This window comes from Momordica charantia (genome assembly GCF_013281855.1).
Source record: "Momordica charantia cultivar OHB3-1 chromosome 6 unlocalized genomic scaffold, Mcharantia_2.0 BLBB01000006.1, whole genome shotgun sequence".
NCBI lineage: Eukaryota > Viridiplantae > Streptophyta > Magnoliopsida > Cucurbitales > Cucurbitaceae > Momordica > Momordica charantia.
Window position 1 is genome coordinate 7,802,415 of NW_028275164.1, and position 19,641 is coordinate 7,822,055.

At 32.9% G+C, this 19,641-nt stretch overlaps 1 protein-coding gene across 5 annotated transcripts; it reads right to left on the bottom strand.

The window, feature by feature from the left end:
- Positions 1-7,460: 7,460 nt before the first annotated feature.
- On the bottom strand, positions 7,461-19,582 carry CMT3 (chromomethylase 3). Of its 5 annotated transcripts, none has more exons than XM_088125620.1 (21): positions 19,248-19,581; positions 16,846-16,877; positions 16,085-16,181; positions 15,859-15,966; positions 15,643-15,762; positions 15,463-15,562; positions 15,156-15,370; positions 14,974-15,039; positions 14,635-14,895; positions 12,856-12,914; positions 12,697-12,763; positions 12,288-12,617; positions 12,142-12,210; positions 11,979-12,068; positions 11,812-11,899; positions 10,533-10,651; positions 10,346-10,450; positions 9,572-9,615; positions 8,815-8,884; positions 8,594-8,697; positions 7,461-7,801 (listed from the first exon to the last, which is right to left on the bottom strand). In XM_088125620.1, exons 1-21 carry the CDS (start codon positions 19,509-19,511, stop codon positions 7,630-7,632), a joined length of 2,580 nt encoding a protein of 859 aa, XP_087981746.1. In that variant the 5' UTR covers positions 19,512-19,581; the 3' UTR covers positions 7,461-7,629. The 5 variants fall into 5 exon arrangements, 3 of the variants coding, with proteins under 3 accessions (XP_087981746.1, XP_022157356.2, XP_087981747.1); XM_022301664.2 differs by having other exon boundaries at positions 16,846-16,880; XR_015791677.1 differs by lacking the exons at positions 7,461-7,801; positions 8,594-8,697 and adding an exon at positions 9,003-9,174 and having other exon boundaries at positions 16,846-16,880; positions 19,248-19,582.
- Between the last annotated feature and the right edge of the window lie 59 nt (positions 19,583-19,641).

The following is a 19,641-nucleotide window of genomic DNA, read 5'->3' on the forward strand; positions in this document are numbered from 1 at the left end:
TCGAATGTAATCTATACTAGAATTTACAATAGTACGAACTATATTTTACACCTCATCTTTTTTAGTACAACAATTTGAGGATATGAAAAATCGAATATCCAACCTCGAAGAGAGGAGAACATGTCAATTATCGTTAAGTTATGCTTATGTTAACTATTTAACACTTGAGTAGTAATTCAAACCGCACCACTCTGTATTTTGCTCCACCCGCATTACTAATTCCAAAAAAAAAAAAAATACCTCCTTCCAACAAAGGAAGTTATAAGTTAAGTGGCGGATCTAAAACTTGTATACAGTGAAAGAAATTAAAGAAAAAAAAGTATCACATAAAAATAAAATTAAAACTTATTTGTATCATTTAAAATGGTATATGTATTTGTTGGCCCCACACAGATCCCCGTGACTTTGCCTTCACATGTTCGAATCCTACAACTTCGCATAGAAAAGTCTTTAATTCATCAACACTTTTAAATTTCAATCATGGTAGTACCCATTTTTGTCGTGGTTTCCTCGTAAATTAAACACCTATATAACATTTGACCCGTCTGTGTCACCGCCACTTAAGATTTGAGACTATTTTATTTTCTAAAAGTACAGAGAAGTCATCTCTCACAGTAAGAGATAAGTGTTGACCTATCAGCACATCAGTATTATTCTATAACATTTCAGCAATTTATACCTCATATGTTATGTTGTGTTATATTAAGAAGTTTTCATCCACTAGTTAAGTTATGTATTATTTGCAGGATTATATCCAAAATCTACTTCTTTTCTTTACCCCTATTCACCTAATTCGACTCTGTGACAAATAAAACATCTATTAGTTGAATTTTTAATCATTTTTTAGAACCGTCTTTAAACATAATTCAACTGGTTGAGACATATATTTTTGACCAAAAGTTAAAGAAATCTTCCAGTTGGACAAACCTACCCATGTTGAGCTCAATACACATACATAAATATATAAAGCTAAAAAAAAATTTAAGTTTCAACTTCCAAATGGTAGGAGTGTGAAGAAATTAAAAAAAGAAGTTTTTTTCTTCTTTTTTTTTTCCCTTTATGGGCAAGAGAAATATGCTCCACTGAATCAGAAAATTAAATAAGGAGTGGATTAGTTGTAAATAATGAAATGTTTTCAGATATTTGGCTAGACTTTCAAATTTTTAAAGCAAACTTATTAAGTACAAACTACAAAGAAATGAAAGGTCACCAATGGCTCTTTAATAATTAGGTTTAATTATTGGTTCCAAATTATAGAGGAAGAAGATGGTCCTCCCTTTATAAAGAAATTTTGTAATGAGTAGCCTTTCAAATTTTCAAATATAGCCCCTTTTACCCTTATAGTTACTTAAAATTATGGTCGGTTTTAGTTTATATACTTTTCACAAGTCCATTACTGAGAAAAGTGGTGGTCTCGTCTTGCTTGTTGGGAGAGAGGAAGCTTTCGGACCATCTTTTCCAGCCAGATAGCGAGCGATCGCTAGTTTATTGTAAGAAACATTAATCAAATTTTAATTAAGTTATTTCTGTAGTTTCATAGCCGAGACTACTATTTCTTAATCGTACCCTTTTAAAAAGTCATTTTTACCGAAAATTCTAAGTGTGGCGTTTTCTTTTTTTAAAAAAACTATAATAATATAAATAGATAAATAAAGGCTAAACTTAGAGTGGGGGTAGGGAGAGAGTGATGATTGAAAGTAGATTAAAGGAATAGAAGTCTACTATTATATATGTGTGGAATACATCTTGGGATATTGTTTATCATAATTGCTCATTCATCAACTTCCACATTATGGTGGATCTTAAATAAATTTATTTTAACTTTAGATATATAAGTTTATTGGAGAGCTTATTTCAAATTTATTGGACTTTTGTAAAATAGAAAAATTTATGGTCTAAAAAACCTCTTGTGATTGTTCTTTTTGTATAAAACGATGAAAAATATCTAATAATCCTGATCAAACCGATGAAGTTGCTTTGGATATGATATTATTGATAAGAATTGGACTTTCGTCAAGACATTATCAAAGGGGAAATTCAAATAGCGTATATAAGAGAAAGAGTACTATCTCGTGCATCTTTTCTTCTTTTAGACAGGTTTAGTTGCTGACCAGAGAATCTTTCTAAAAAAATTTCTCGCAAAAACAAAATTCGTCAAAGAGAAAAAATAAACAAAAAGAAAGGTGGTGTGATAGCTAGCTTTGGTATGTTGGGGATATCACTATAGCTGAACGTAATGCCTACGTCGCATTTGTCCATGAGTGGTTGGAATTAACGTTGCCAACCTGACCTTAGCTCAATTTATTTACGTATATATCATCGATCAAAAGGTCGTGGGTTTGCATGAGTCCAACTATACTATTTAGAATGTATGCTACCTAAAGTCTATCGCATATCATTGCAACTAAATTTAGATGTGGAGAGGTAGGAGTTTGGAGTAAAACAAATTTTCAAGAGAGAGAAAAGAAAATATAACTTGGAGATCAAATTGAAAGACAAAAGTTTTTCTTTTTTTCAAGTTCTAAGTGGGTCTTATTGATTAAAGATTAAAAAGAGTAATAAGCACACTTAATTACCCTTTTTCCAAAAGCAAACATAATTTGGTATGATTGATAAATGTACTTAATTAAACGTTATTAGAATATAAGCATCACATGTGTAGCACTTTTGATATAATTGGATATGAAAAACTTAAAAGTGTTCCAAAATAGGAGAGTGAGAAGCCAAAAGAGATCAAGATTATTCTAATGCTTTAAGCTATTTGTGAAACTTTTATGCCCTTTTTCCCAAACAAAAGAGAGATCTAATTTGGGTGTGATATTCATTTCTCTCAACAAATAATGATTGAAGTGTGATACCAAATTTTGTGAATGTGGGTTTAATGAATGCACATAAAGCCTCTGATAATCTTGAAATTTTGGCATTGATTTTTTACATGATTTTCATTCTCTTTCTTTAAAAGATGTAAGAATATGTAAGGTACATTTTACAAAATCTTAAAGAAATTAAAAGGGTTGTACTTGGTATGTCCTCGTCCTCGTATCAGCGAAAGACGAGTTCTCGAAGTAAATAGTCATTGAAAGACGAACAGTGACAATTGTATCTATTAAATCATTGAACTTTAACAAAGTTTCAAACTAAGCTATGATCTCTTATTTCAATTTCGACTATTATACGTCAATTGGATTGGGTTATGATTTGGTGTGATGTGACACACAAAGGAGTAGGTCAATTAAATAGAATAGGAGCAAACCAACCAAAAAAACAAGCTTAAAATGTAATTCGCCCGTCTCACCCTATCACTTTTTTTTCCTTTCTCCCACACCTTTATATCATCCCGCTCGCTTACTCTCTTATGCCATGATATGTCAAAATCATCCATCATTAGATCAATTAGCATGTCATATTAGTACATTCAGTAACAATGTTAACGACCAGAATATATTAAAATATGTATTGAAAATTCAAAGGACATAATTGAAACTCTATAAAAATCAATGATTAAATAAATACAACCAACAACCATACAAACATACATGGTAAATTACATACAAATCTATCTTTTAATATATATCATAAGTTTACATGAATACTGTTCAACTAGTCAAAGCCTCAATTACTTTCTTGAAAATTTGAATTTAAAATTTTCCCATTTTGTTGAAATATATATATGTATACTATTACATGGTGAGCCTACCAACTTTAAACAAAAACATAATATTTATATGCTTACAATAAGGTTTTAGATAAAGTTAGTAATATTTTTTGAGGTGGAAAATGGCCGAAAGACACGTGGGATCCCACAAAGAGTTATGATTGAGTTAAATATTAGGTTTGCATTATTGCAATAATTAAATAGGCTCGTGAAGGGGAAGCTTTTGTTATTTTTGGGACCAATTTTTTCAGCAATTAAAGTTGGATGGTTACCATGTGGGTTAGATTACTATTTTAATCTAGGTATAATTATAATTTGTACTGTTCGATTTCTAATAATTTAATTTTTATATAATAATTCAACTGGTTAAGACATGCATTATTCGATTGATCAAAATAGATACTTTAAAGATTTAACTAAATGATTGTGAGATATTTCTCATTCTAGTGAAAGATTAAAAAAATTAATAAAATTAATGTGAAAAATGTGTCATATGAATGGCATAATATTGTAACGAGAGAGATGCAGATTTTATAAATCATGTTTATTGAAAAACGTGAATTTAAGTTGAGCAAAGTATGAAGTAAGAGGAACATCCGTACACAAACTAATGTACTCCATTCTCGTTATGATTCAAGAAAAAAAAAAGTTAAAAACACATTTCTTGTCGGGTAATTTAGGTCTCATTCGATAATAATTTATGCTTTTATGTTTTTATTTTTCTTTTTAAAAAAAAACAAAAGTCATAGTCTATAACTGTTTTATATTTTTTAGAATTATTTTTTTTCTAAGTTACAAAGATATGTTAGAGAGAAAAATCTATGTCCCTCGTTTACTAATTCAAGGAATATAATTAAGGTCAAGCTCCATGAGTCCTCCCTCATTTGGGGACGAGGATCGTGGGAAAAATTACCTATTTAGCAATCAACTTTAATTATTTTTAAATTAAAAATTAAATACTAATTACATAAGGGATCATTGTTTGGTGGAGTTGCACTTCATGTGACTTGAACTCAAGATCTGAAAGCCACTCAAACTATCCCTCGGACACAAATCATTATAAATTTTAGACAATGATTAAACTATTACATACTAAAATTCAATAACAAATCATTACTTTTCACTTTTGAATTATATATTATTGGTTTCAATATTATTTTAGTCACCATACTTTCAACTTTAATTCATCTTGATTCATGTATTTCATCACCAAACTACATGAACTATAAATTTATATTAAAAGGTTTTTATTTGTATATAAAATTTTCAAATTGTTACTTCGATACAACGAACCAAATATATTTTTTAATCTTTAGAAATCACACAAAATACCATCTTTTTTAGTGCAACAAATGGAGGGTATAGTTTTAAACTTCTAAACTCAGAAGTAGGTGTAAGTAACTACTGAGCTATGTTCGTATCGTCACAAAATACAATATTTTCTAATGTGAAGTACTTGCATTGTGATATTAATAATATATAGATGCTTTTTAATTTTTAAAAGATATAATCCATTATAAAGCAGAGACTCAAACTTAGAGAAACCGAATACCTAACTACTCCCTTTTAAGAGTTTCTAATTCTAAATATAGACATGCACTTAATCAAAGAGATGGGATTTGAGTAGTATTTGTTAAAGATTCTTCCATTAGAAATTTACAAATGGTACCATTACAATCTACACTAAATATGCTTCTCTACCCAAGAAACTTCACCTCATTTCTAAGCACAGAAATCACCCTAATAGGTAGTTTTACACCGTTGAAAGGGAAATTACAAGAGGTATTCCAAATCTGTATCCAACGGTTATTTGGGGTATATAGAACAATTATTAGAGAGCAACCACATTGTATTGTAGCAGCCACGTTCAATACAAAATCACCCGAACGAGAAAGGTGACGCGTGACGCGAGAAATGTACACGGAATCGAAGAAGTTGATCAGTTAGTGAGGAAAAAGAAGTAAAGAAGAAGCAGAAGAAGAGCAGCACTCCAAGGAAACAGAATGAGAAGCAGAAGCAAACCAACTCCCCAAGGAAACCCCACAGCCGCCTGAGTGCCACAGCCGCTGCTGCCACCGCCGATGGACAGCCAGTGAACGGCAACCACCAAAAGCAGTGGCGAAACCACGACGATCCTCTGAAACAACTCGGCCACCGAGGCGACGGCAGCGTCGTAAATGGCATAGGCCAAGAACCCAAATGTTATGAGGGCAACAGTGGCCAGAAGCCATTGCTCTGAGCCTCCTGACCTGGTGGGTGCAGCCATGACAACAAAAAATGGAAACTTTTGGGAGAAAAAAAAAGAAGTGTCAAAGTGTGAAGTGTGAGGAAATTACAAAATGATTTGCAAGTTTTTGGCTTATATCGTGGACTTTACTTTGGAGAAAATAATTGACTCTCACTCTCTCTCTCTCTCTCTCTAGATTCCTCATCACAGCAAATAATTGCACCAACTCTCTCTCTCTCTAGATCTTTCTTTCTCTCTCTAACAGTTTAAAAAATGGAGCCTTAGCTTACAACAAGTCAACAACATATACAAGTAGCTTTTAAGTTAACCATATTTTCATATTTTTATCCAATTACCATTATTGATTAAAGCGATGGTTATGTCTGAGAATTTCTGCTTTGGTTTATTTTGGTCAGGATACTTTTAAAATAACATTTTAGTCACATCATTCTTATTTATATTCCATTTATTTCAATTAGAATTTTAACACAAAAATTGACTAAAATTTTTTAAATGTAACCACAAATTCATATTAAAATATTTCTTTTATATATAAAACTTTTGTTAAAATTATAACTTAGTTAAAAATATATAATAATTTAGTTCTTTATCGTCAAAATCTAATAAAACTAAATTTTATTTTGCAATTATTTAAGCCATAAACTTATAAATATATCTAATCCCTCGGTTACAAATTCAAAAAAAAAAAAATCATTACAAATTTAAAGGTTAAATTATTACTTACATCGACCAAAAATGATTTTAAACCATAAATTCATCTTATTTGATGTATAATCTATTTAATCACATGTACATTTTTCTCCCAACCTTTGTATTAAAATTAGTTTAATTCTTAGAGGTTCTTAGGAGAAAACTTGTGTTGATAAAATGTTAACAATTTCTTCAAGGAACAATATTCTTACATCCCTTCTGGAAGTTGGCTGTTATGCATTTATCTCTTAGACTTGAATCCAAGAGAGATTTATATCTTAAAGCCAAGGCTAACGAGTTTGTCCTCAAAGTATTCATTTTTTCCGCAACAGGTCCATATTACATTTCGATCGACATGTTTATGAGTTTAACATTGACACAAATCGTGCATCAACATTTCATAAAAAATTGACAAGATATAAAAATATATCAAGAAAACATCACTAATATGGTCAAACATTAATTATAAGATTATAAATTTTATATTAAAAAAAAAAAGACAAAAGGTGTATTGGTTCATTTAAATATATTTTAAGAATTCTTTTATTTTTTTTATTTTTCTAGGAACATCTTGATATTCTGTTGATATCCCCATCAACATCTCTATAAATATAAAACCTCTACCTTTTCAACGTCATCAACATCTAAAACCTTATAGCAATACTAGATGCTATAAATTACAGTATTCTAATTTTATGAATGTAATATCCAAATATCAACAGATAATAATAATAGGAGAAATTAAAATGATGACACAAATTTGAAAATAAGCAGACATTATAGCTGTGGTTGAGAATATATTTCTAAAATCAAGTAGGCTAGTTTATTTCAGACAACTAATTCAGGACAAAATAGGCACTGAATATGTTAAAGTTAATGTCACTGCCATGGAATTGGCTGTGATATAAATATGAAGATTACCTCTCATTGTACAGTTTCACAATACAATAATGAGATCATCAGGTTGAATAATCCAACAGGTAAATTAGCATACAACATATTTTGTTATATATGATATCTTGGAAGAATTACCTCTTCAAGCAACTTCTTCAGATGATGCTGAAGAATCCCGTTCGAGTATGTTGGGAAATTTTTTGGGGAGACTGAACAGAGGCTTGTCTGCAGCGGAACCTTGAAACGCCATGGCCAAAGAATATCCTAATGCTCGAGCGACTGGTACTGCAACTGCATTTCCTACTTGTATGTACCTGTTAAGTGACCATTATTTTTCTTTAATAAAAAACTAAACCTTCATTGAGAAAAATGAAATAATACAAAAGACCAACCCGACAAAAGGAGTCAAAATGAAAGAACGGACTCAAATCAAACAAGATCAAGCCTAAAGAGTAATTACAAAAAAACTTTGGACATCGTAGTCCAAAGAGAGACATGGAACTGAAAAATGTCACACCTCCTCCCTCGATCTCTCTACCACTCTAAAAATCATATTGTTCCTTTCAAACCACAAACCACAAAGTGCAGCAAAGAAATCTGCTTGTCACAAAAACCAACTCTTATCCCTGAACGGTGACCAATTTTCATATTGTTGATGTCTTAGAAAGTACTTTGATCATTAATATTCAAACGAATGCAATATATTAGTTATAGAATCCCCTGCTGGAACAAAAGGATGAATATTTTTACAGAGTGGGATCCACAGAAAAGTTCGCTTTTTTTGAGTGACACAAAACAAGTTATAGAAGCAGAGTTGAACATTTTCTTAGGAAAGGAAGAATAATCACTTTACTTGGGAGTTTACCAATACCACAGGAGTACAAACTCTTCTTTTAACCATTGAATGATGTATTATTTTATTCCATGTGTTCACACTATATTTTAAATGCTTCTGAATTGGCAAACAATAAACGGTAGTATGAAAAAAAATTCATACTCCCATAGTACAGGAAATTTTCCCGTTTACTTGCAATAGAATAGCAATTCATATGATGTTTCAAATGGTAGAATTAAGTGATTCCTCAAATGTCAACTATTAAATGTACCTCTCTTTCACAGGCCCGTGGAGTTTGTAATAATCTGGAAAGCCTTGAAGTCTTGCATTTTCACGGATTGTTAGTACTCTGTCTTGCACCGGATGCGTAATTGCCTACAAGTATCGGTGGACATAGGGAAAATGAGTTGGTTGAAGGCTATTACAATTTAGTATCATGTATTTCTTTTCCTATGCAGAAGCATTAAAAGAGCACAGAAATCGAGTTATAACCTGATTGTGAGGCTCTGCTCGAGTAACAACTGTAGGCACTGTCTCGTCCCACCATAAGCGGGCAAATGGCCTTTATCATTTCACAAAAATTGGAAATATAAGTAGAGGTTAAACTATGTCTATGAATGTTGATGCATGAGAGATTAAAAACCTGTTGCAGACTTCGAAAGATGTTGTAAAATGTGTACCTATCCCCTAATTGGTGTGTGCTGTGTAAGAATAGTGTAGAAGACCAGTGGCACTTGTTTTTCGACTGCCCTTTTGCTTCAGCTTGCTGGAAGGATCTTTTCAAAATTTTCAGCATGAGTTGGTGCTTCCCTAATAATGCCGCTAATGCCCTCCTTCAGCTTTTCAAAGGAACTTATTTCAAAGAGCAAGCGAATCTTCAGTAGTCATTTGGGATATAGCTAGTTTGGTTTGGAGATTATGGTTTGAGCAAAACAAAAGGAGTTTCTTGGTTCAAGAGCCAGAAAGAAGAATCTTCTGGTATAACGTTAGAATTTTTATGTCCTCGTGGGCCTCTAGTAACAAAACTTTTTGTAATTACGGTGTCTCTCAAATCTTTGCCAATTGGGAAGGCTTTTTTAATTCTTTGACTTGTGAGATATCTCATCTCCCCATTTTGTTTTTCCACTTGCTTGATAATGCAAGTTTAGTTTCTTAAAAAAAATAAAAATAAAATAAAAAGAAATATAAGTAGAGGATTGGATGTTAGAATGAAAATAAAAGAGGTATTGAATAAAACGTTATAGCTTACTTTGATGATGTTCCGTTTACAAAACTCATGGCATAATCAGGGACCTGCCAATTGCAATAACATAAGATACAAGAGAGCAAATATGTTACTCCAAGAACTTTCTAGCCAAATTTCTAACTGAAATGGATATAGATGGAGAAAATAGAGATCTTGTGCGAGAGAAAAAAGATACATATTTTATATAATTAAAAAAAAACAACACAACAAAAAGACATTCCCTAGAAGAAGGGGCTCTAATCTAAAAGAGTAACATACAATTACAAAAAAACCTTATAAATTAATCCGATGGTAAAGTATTAAAACTATTCAGCTTCCAAACATACTCTCTAATTCTCCCCACCCCTAAAGATTCTTTCTTTTTATTTATTTGAAACTCTTACTTTTTAGCCAATGAAATATGTCTTAACCAATCTAACTACACTCAAATTGGCCTTTGTAGATTATATTATTTCTCTCCCACCAAATTCTCTCACATTATTTCTCTCCCACCAAATTCTCTCACAAATTTTCTCACAAAGTGACAAAAATATATGCCTGCCCATAACTCAAATTTAAAAATATCTCCTCAGATAATGAGATGTCAATAGATATTTCAGAAAAAAAAAAAAAGGTTACAATATACCACTACAAGAAACTCGTAAAATTGTTTAAATTAATGAAAGAAACCTTAAAGTTTTACATTTAATAATATACATATTTTTAAATAAATACTACTTGTATAGTTTGCCTAATATATAATGTTAAACACTTATGAGACAAAAAAAAACGTCTTACCAAAGGCTTTCCAGAATCCAAATACATTCTCGTAACATCAGGATCCCACTCAACTTTATTATCAGGACGAACACGAACACCAGGTAAATGTCTGAAATTTGCTCCCTATTAAAAAAAAGGTACTAGTAAGTGAATGGGAAAAATCTACAAGAGGCAGCATCTCAAAAACGTTAATATTCAAGAAAACCTTTCTCTTGGGGATCTGACAAACACGTTGATAGTCATCTGTATTTAATTCAAGTGGCCGATGATCATATAGTACATCATGGAATCTTGGCTTAGATTTTGAATAATAATCGGACCTTTCTGTGAAAAAACAATCAACAAAAGATATTAAAATTGGCAGGAGAAAATTAAAACAAAGAAATTAGAAGCAAAACATACAATTAAAGATCACAAACAAGGAAACCATTCACTATCTCTTTTTTACTTTAGATAAAACAAAAAAAACAAAAAAGGAAAAAAAATCACTAGAAAGTTTTTACAAAGGAAAACTTGAGGATTCCCCTCACCCACCGAAACTAAGAGAAAATTACATTTAAGAAGGAAAAAAAACAATCCATCACAAATCACTCTAACTAACATTAATAAAAGATGAGAATTATTACAAAACTCTCTAGATAAGGAACTCCACCCAAAATTTGGAAGACTTTATTAACAGATAAAGTTTGGAGACTGAGATCAAGAGAACTTGGCCTCTACTAATACTACAAAAAAATAAATATAAATAATAATAAAAGTATTACTTTTTTTTTAAATAATAATAATAATAAAAAAAAGTATTACTTGATTCTTTTAAAAGCCCTAAAGTCCCAACAAGAAATCTCAATCCACTTTAAACACGGTTTTTTCTCTCTAAATTGTGGAAGCAAAAAATTTCAAAGATTAAATTCTTTTCCAAGCCCCTAATCTTAGGGAGGATCAACACCTTAGAAATTTTGTGGGGAGCCTCTACTTGTGTTCGTAGCCTAAATTTGTCTTTTTTCTTTTGGAAAGGGTTTGTGAGGGGTGGCACATTCTAACACCTCTCCTTGGACCTATAATTTTATTGCAATTATCAATTATTATTTATCACCTAAAGTAGTGGTTCATACCTATAATTTGCTTTGTTGTGTTCCTTGCTTTTGGTTGGCTCTCTTCTATGTGAGTTGCTTTTTGGACTTTCCTTTGTATGAATGAAAGCTGGTTTTTCTTTTTAAAAAAATAAAAACATAATCAAAAAAGCCCTAATCCGAAAGTTCTAGATTTACAAACAATAGGGTGCCCGTCAAGAGTTATTTTCTTTTTAAGAATGTCCCATCAAGTGAGAACTGACAGCTTGAAAATCTTAAGGGTTTCACCAACTGAAGTTAGAAATTCTAATCAGGAAGCAAATATTACACAAGGACATTATACTTTTCTTTCCATTCGACAAATCTAAAACATATCATATCAACAGATAATTGGGAGAGAAATAAGTAGCTGACCTTCCCTAGGCGATCTAATCAAACGCTGAAACTCTGTCTGGGGAGGTTTATCATAAGACATTTCATCTCTATGTTCATTATTTTCGATCTGCACAGTGGAGGAAAAAATGAATATAAGGACAAAATAAAGAACTGAAAACCAATCTGTTAAGATATGCATAACATACAGCAGGAAGATCAGAAATTGCATCTTCTAGAAGAAGCTTCTTTTCCAACTGGATGCGATCATGTCCTTCATCATAAGCAACAACATTCATCTGCATTGTAGCCATATATTCTCGTTAGATAAAATAACAACTAAACCATATTGCCTCAATAAGAATTTCATACCTCAAATTCAGTAGGAATTACACCCCTCACTACAACATCATGACTTGGGAGAGGATACTGCGGAAGCTTCTGAAAAAATTGGGTAACGAACGTTATTACAAGTCCCAAGGTCTTGAATAGCAAAATCAAAGTACTTATGAATCAACCTCTGTTGGCTGAGCGCCCCACATAAACATACGCATGCGAAATTGTGGAAGTCCATATGCACCCGCTGCCATCATTCCCATGCGAACTTGATAATTCATTGATATTAAACGACCAAGAGCATAGCGTCCCAAAAATCCATTGGCAAACTTTACTATATCAACTACATTCTCCATCAAAACATATTTAGGCCTGAGATACTCCACTAAGTCCATGAAGACAAGGAGCTGTTTGTTTTTCTCATCTTCAAGTGGATTATCTTTGTTCCTGAAGCGGTTGAAACCACTAATGCCTTGGCAGGGAGGCCCTCCACAGATTACATCAACATCACCCTACCAACACAAAAGTTCTACTAAGAATAATATTGGAAAAACAGCTAATGCAGGTTTACAGTAAAATAATTAAACTTACAGGCAATGGTAACCTCTTCGATTTGTAACCACTTGTCACAAAATCTTTCAACTTTTCATTGCAGTTGCTGTTAAATAGAAAGTAACAATTAAGCTGGATCATGCACACAGGTAGATCGTAAAACTATATCAAGCAAGACAACTTCATAAGAATATGTACCTCAGCCCCTCAATTGGCTCCCATGTATCTTCATCAGCATCATAACCCTTCCAGCGAACCTGCATTTAAATAAGAACATGAGAATATAAAAACTCCAGAAACAATTGGAGATGTGCATGATGCCAGAGAGCTCAAAATTGGAGGTGAAGGGAATTTAGAAGTCAAAGTCCATGATATACTAGAGTATCAACTAATTAGAAGCGAGCTTTCATTTCCACATCATGCAAGTACTCTATTTCTATTGCAAGTAGAGTTTACATTCTGCCTGGATGCCAATTTCCATACATACGGTCTTTTCCATTGCAGACCATTTCTCTTGACATTATTAGGTTAACATTTTCAACATCTTGTAGGATTGTACATAACCTATTTCGTTGAGCAATAAGTAGGAAATGATTTTTCCCAGACTTTCTTAAGATAGAAAAGCAATAAAAACAAATCTGACCCTCCTCTTTCACCAACCCAAAAAAAAAATCATCCCACCCTTCTTGTGTTGCTCCCACCACTACCAATTTTGCTTCAGCTATATCAATTTTGTGCTATATTAGAGCTTTTCCTATGGTCTACATGGTCCGACCATATTTCCTAGGATAAAGAAAATTATTTTGATATTCATATTATTTTGGACAACATATCCTTTGTCTCTCCTGTGGTGTAAAAACCCATTGTAATTCCATAGCTATAGTTTATCTTCTCTTTTGACCAATTATAGGTGCTTCTTGTAGCTTCCCTCAATGTGAGATTGATTCCCCCCATATAATTTCATTTTTGTCACTGGAATGATTAATGTTTATCATCACCAAAAGAGGATGTACTATTCAAAATTTTTTGTGGTTGAAACCTCTGAACCCAACAAAAAGACCAACAAAAGGAAAAGCTTTAGACCCTAACTCCTTGACATGAAAAATCAATTCCTAAGAAGCACAAACACGAACACAATCCAGTGCGATGTTAATATCTAAAAATATAAGACAAAGGCCAAAGGCAAGTTTACTATACTATAAATTTTTCAAACTTATATCATTTTATTATATTTCAATAATTCTCAGGCTAAAAAAAATTGTTTTGTTTATGGTACTTAAGCATTTATGATATAATATTTTATGTTAAAATATTCAAAATGCATTCAGACCAACTATCAATTTTCTAAATGATTAACATTTTAACAAAAAGGAAATTTGAAGCCTATATTTTTTTTTCTTTGACATCTATGAGTTAGTATTTGGGTCAACTTATAAGCACCTCGACTAATCTCACCAAACAACCATTTAATCGTACTCCATTTGATTGTCAAGGAAACTCATCGAATATTAAATCCTTGGTAGGTGGTCACCATGGTAGAAGTTTAAACTCTATAATACTTATGCATCTAAACATGTTTCACCCTCAAAATATTCATTGAGTATTCAACATATGTCCAACAAGTGTCAAACTCATTCTACTTATTCAACTAGTATTTGACATCTCTACTGTGCTCAAGTGTCCAAAACGTGTCCAACATGTTGGACACAGACATGTTGCGCATGATGAAGCATTTATGCTTCATAGATGCATCCCTTTCCATAATTACAACCCACAATTTGATGGGTCATCTATCTTCAATGGGTGCAAATTCAGGAAATTGAAGTACACAACAAGGAATATAGCTAACGACCATGCTGTTGAACTATGATGAAAAATAGTAAAGATGAAAATGATCATATATTAGTTCAAAGTCATATACACATCAATTTGATTTATTTTAGCTAAGTAGGAATTAGGATTCAAGCATTCAAATACCTTAAGAAACAATCCACGTTTTTTAATTCCGTTGGGGTCACCATAACATATTGCAAGTACTCTTTCTACTTCAAACACCTCTCCATCATCTTCACCCTTTTCATCATTCTCCTCCTCTTCGTCTTCCTCTTCTTCATCATTATTGAAAAGATCTATGTACTTTTGTTGAGGCTCTTTACTTTTAACCAAAGAAAAATATTTACAAAGTGCTTCCCACTCTTTTAACAACGATAAAAAATCTTCTGCCATTTCATTTCTAACCTGCAATGTAGAAGATGTTAAGAGAGCACAAGGCATATTATGTAGAACATCTAGTTGGATTCTATCATAAGAGTGTACCTCCGTCTCAGGGTGATTGAACTTTAGACTTTCACAAGCATATTGATTTAAATCAACTGCCCATTTCTACAAAAAGCTCCACAGAAGGAGTAACCAGATGTTCAAAAAATGTATATGGGAAAAAAGTAACTACAAAATAAATTTCTTTTGATCAGCAGTTTAAAGGATTCAAGGCAACATACTGTGACTAGGTTCAAACCAGACAAATTGGCCCCTAAACATAACCCAGTTGACATGGCACCACATCCTGAATACAAATCTAGTAGTGTAACATCAGGCTTACAACACCGTTGTGCTTGAGAAACATCCCCAATTTCTGAATTCACTTCACATGCTCCATTGATATCAACCTCAGAGGAAATTGTCGATGATGTCTCACTGCCGACCCTTTTATCACCTACAAGTTACATGCAAAAATTATAAACTCCTTAGACTTGAGTTGCAATTGAAGAACATAATCACAGAAATTGACTTTTACAAAAAAATTACTTGCAGGCAGTTTAACAAATGAAGAATATGGTAGCAAATATAACATGTCACAGTGGAAATCGCAAGCTGGAAGACGTTTTTTCTTCTTATCCGTAGTCATCTGAAAATCAAAATAAAATTAACATCACCAAAAAAAAAACCCCTAAAACAATTACAGATATACGAATGTAAAAATCATACAGTTAGTGGTATTCTAGCTATATTTAGCTTCCTAGTAAGACAATCCAATGGATTATCATCCCGAACTTCTGAAAAGAAAACACGCTTGTCATTGATGAGATGAGCATGATCTTTCACGACCTAAAATGTATCAAACAAAAATCAAATGTCAATTTATTTTCATGGAAAACACAATTGAGTAAAAGTGTAAAACATAATGGAACTTGTTTATCTTACAGTATCTTTAGCCCTATAATACCATTGTGCAGTGAAATATAGCTGCCCATCAACAGCCTCAAACATTTCCACAATTCTGCATATATAATCTTCCTCCCCATCTTCAGCCTAAACAAGACTTTCCATGTACAAGTATAATAAGTATCCATGTCAATAGCTCAAAAAGGAAAAATACTATTCCGAAGAAACTTAAATTCCCCATTAAAATTGACAATGTAAATCACACCTTCACATGAGCATCATCAAAGAGATTGTAAATAATATTGTCAACCTCAGCCTGTGAGTAATGATGCAGAGCTTGGATTACATCCTCGGACTCATCCCTATAAGATAACAGAAACAAAAATGCAACGAGAAGAAAACAAACCATTAATCAAGAGAACATATTGAGTATACATTATAAAACCACTCTCTTCTATAAAAATAATGCATCACCATTCTTCTCACTTATCTTTTCTCAATTATTCTTTTTTCATTGAGCTATAATTAAGGCTCTTGGAGAGCAAATGGCTCGTGGGAAGTCATGTCAATCTATGATAAGGTGTCATTTCACCCCATTTCATGACAAGAGGAAACCATATTACACCATGTTTCCTAGCAAGCTGTGAGATATTTGACTTGAGAGAAATAGCAAGGTCTTAAGAGATGTGAAGAGCTCTTGGGAAGAACGTTAGACCTCAACTAGGTTTATTTCCTCTCTTCACGTCTCAATTACAAAGATTTGTAATCATCCTCTATCACTAATTCTTTTTAGATGGAGGCTTTTTCTAGTCCTTTTTTTTTTTGCTTGCTTTTTGTTTTATGGTTTCTTTCGCCTTAGACTTTTCTTTTTTCTTTTGTGTTGTTTTGGTATATTCTTTTTTCTCCATAAACAAGTATTTTATATTTTTTTAAAAAATGATAAGAACCCATATAAATGAACCTTACATGGCTATATGTATGTATGTATTTGTAAGTGTTTGAAGATTCATAAATTAGTGACATTACCTCGAATTCTTCACCCCAACTACTTGCTTCTTCTTCTAAACAAAGAGATAAAGAAGAAAATGAGAGTAGACACAAGTAAAGCCAGAACCAAACCACAAGCTCTCATGCATAAATGTATTAATATTAAGACAGCACAGACATTTTTGGTGCAAAAAGGCAACAAAAGGTCGAACCTAAGCCGCACTTGCATAGTGAGCTTGGAGATCAATGGCACAACAAATATTTCAATATCAGCATGTATATTCATTAATTAATTTATTTTATCTTCTATAGAAAATAAAATGAAATAGAAAAGTTCATACAAATAAATAGAGCAAAAGCCCATTTGTTTAATCCAACGATATATGCACTTGGGAAAGGGCAATTACATTAAAAGTCAGTCTAGTAATCATGAGTATGTGAACATGGTAAAACATGTTGAAGGGGAAAAAAGACAAATTGATAGGATTTTAAATATAAAAAGAATCATAGAACCCAACAAATGTGCAATAGGAAAAAGGATTCAGAGCTTGTTAACTGGCATATGTGTCAAACAACAAAAACAATAATAATAACAATTATCCCAATCAATCAAAAATTACATGGACATAAGAAAATATATTAACCAACCCGATTAATAAACAAATAGAAAGAAAATTTTATTGAAGTTTTGACATGATAGGGGAGAATACTAAAATTGTGAGAAGCAAAAAGAAAAGGTAGAGATAGAAATGTCGTTTTACCGAGTGTAGATAGAAAGTATTAAGAATGTGAACATAATTCCACATTAATTAAAGGTAAAAAAAGACTCTAAATATATAATTCAAAAAATAATTTCACTGTTAGGATGGGTAAAGTAAAAAATATATCAATACAGAACAATATCATATCATGATATACGCAGATTAATTATCTATATAGAGATGTGCTAGATATGTAAATGGTGTCTACTGGACTTAATCCTGCACATTCAACAAGTTATTTTTTAAAAATAAAAGTTAAAAAAATAATAGAACTTCTCCATGATAATTAATTTTTTACAATTATAATTCTAATTTTATAAGAATGTAGGAATTTAAACCTTTATGAGAAAAAACTTTATTGAAAAGATACAAGAAAACCCTTGAACTAGTGGAAAATTATTATAACAAGTCAACCTACTGGAACTCTAGGGAGATCTTGAAAGAAGGTTTAGTCGTAGGCTAGGTTTAACGTTTCCTCATGGGTGTCAATTTCTAAGGGCTTATGTAATTACATCTCACTATTTTTTATTGAAGTCCCTTTCTGTATAGCTAGTTGGCTGGCTCCTTGGGTTTGTTGGGCCTTTTTTTATGCCGTGTGATAATTGTTCTCTTTCATTTTTCTGGGAAGCTTGGTTTCTCATCAGAAAAATCATTCAAGCCTAATTACTCATATCATAGAAACAGCTTTCATGGTTGTTTGTCTCTCAATTGGTGTCCTCTGAGCAAGGAGTCTAAAACCCTGAAACATATCTTCCTCTATAATTCTTACGCTCCCAATTTCTTAATTCTTATCCTCTCCACCCATAATGATCTTAACAATTTGATATCATACACATTCACAAGGCCAAGCACAAAGGAAAACTCTTTGGGGCCCACTTCATTAGACCAGCCTTTTGGTCTCTTTGGCTCAAAAGAAAATAATAGGACCTTCTTCGGCAAAGAATAACCGTTTGGTAGTGTGCTCCACTCCCTCTTTTTTTCCTCCCTCTTGCTGTGATCATGCTTCACCCTTTCATAATTATAGCATGAACACTCTTTTTACCAATTCTATAAGACAAGGTTAAAGTATAATGAGACTTTCAACAACAGAGAGTCCACAAAAGTATGAAAGTAAACTATAGAAATGACACCATAAAGACATGAAAATAAAACCACATCCCCACATTCGTTTTTAGTATCATTTTCATGTTCCTCCACAAGTACTAGGAGAAGGAGAGAGAGCTTCGAGCAAGAAAGTCAAACAATTGAAATGAACCAAAAATTCCATGTTTTAAACATTTTCTTTCTTTTCTTTCATTTTACATGTAACCCTAATTTACTTTTTAAAAAATGTCACGTCATAAGTATAAAACATAAGCTCGGTGGCAAGGAACTGAACTTATGTCTTCAAGATGAATTTTCTTCCCTGTTGCGTGGAGCAAGCAGAACATCACATATTTTCACAGTTAAAGCCTAACGATGACAACTAAAGGCCAACAGGTTCTTGAATAGCCGGCAACATCCAGCAATACAAGACTTCCAATACTCGATTCAAGTCCTTCACCTCACTATAAACCCATGGTTCCAAATATCACACACATCTATACTAAGATTACCAAAAAAACCATCCAGCGCAGCTCCATTTCCACAAAACAACAATATAAAGAACGATCTAACCCAAGATCCGCGATTGAGAATTACCTTCCCTAAGTACCGTTGAGGCCACCGCTCCCTGGCTTCAGAATCGGAAATACGCGGCTCCAGGAACCTCGCCGGAGGATCGTCGTCACCCTCCAATTCCGCCTTGAGCTTCCTGGTGTGAGGAAGCACCTTAGGGGAAGAGGAAATGGGAGTGCCGTCCCCAGAGGGCTCGGTCTTGAGCTTCTTCAAGGGGGAAGCAGCCGGCTCCGGCTCCGGCTTCGCAGAGACGGCGGCGGCGGACTTGGAGCGGCGCTTCGACGGCATTGTGGGAGAGAGGGCGAAGGAACGGCGGGAAAGGGGAGGAGAGAGGAAGCGAGATTGGAGGAGAGGGACAGAGAGAGAAATGGGAGGGTTTTATAGTGTCGGGGGAGAGGGAGGGGGTAAGATTTCAAAG

Excerpts from the sequence above, each read along its gene's own strand:
- CMT3 (XM_022301664.2), bottom strand. The coding sequence starts at position 19,511 with ATGCCGTCGAAGCGCCGCTCCAAGTCCGCCGCCGCCGTCTCTGCGAAG. Across the intron at positions 10,652-11,811 it reads GATTAGATCGCCTAGGGAAG|AAAGGTCCGATTATTATTCA; the intron begins GTCAGCTACTTA and ends GTTTTTTCACAG. Across the intron at positions 9,616-10,345 it reads TGGATTCTGGAAAGCCTTTG|GTCCCTGATTATGCCATGAG; the intron begins GTAAGACGTTTT and ends TGCAATTGGCAG.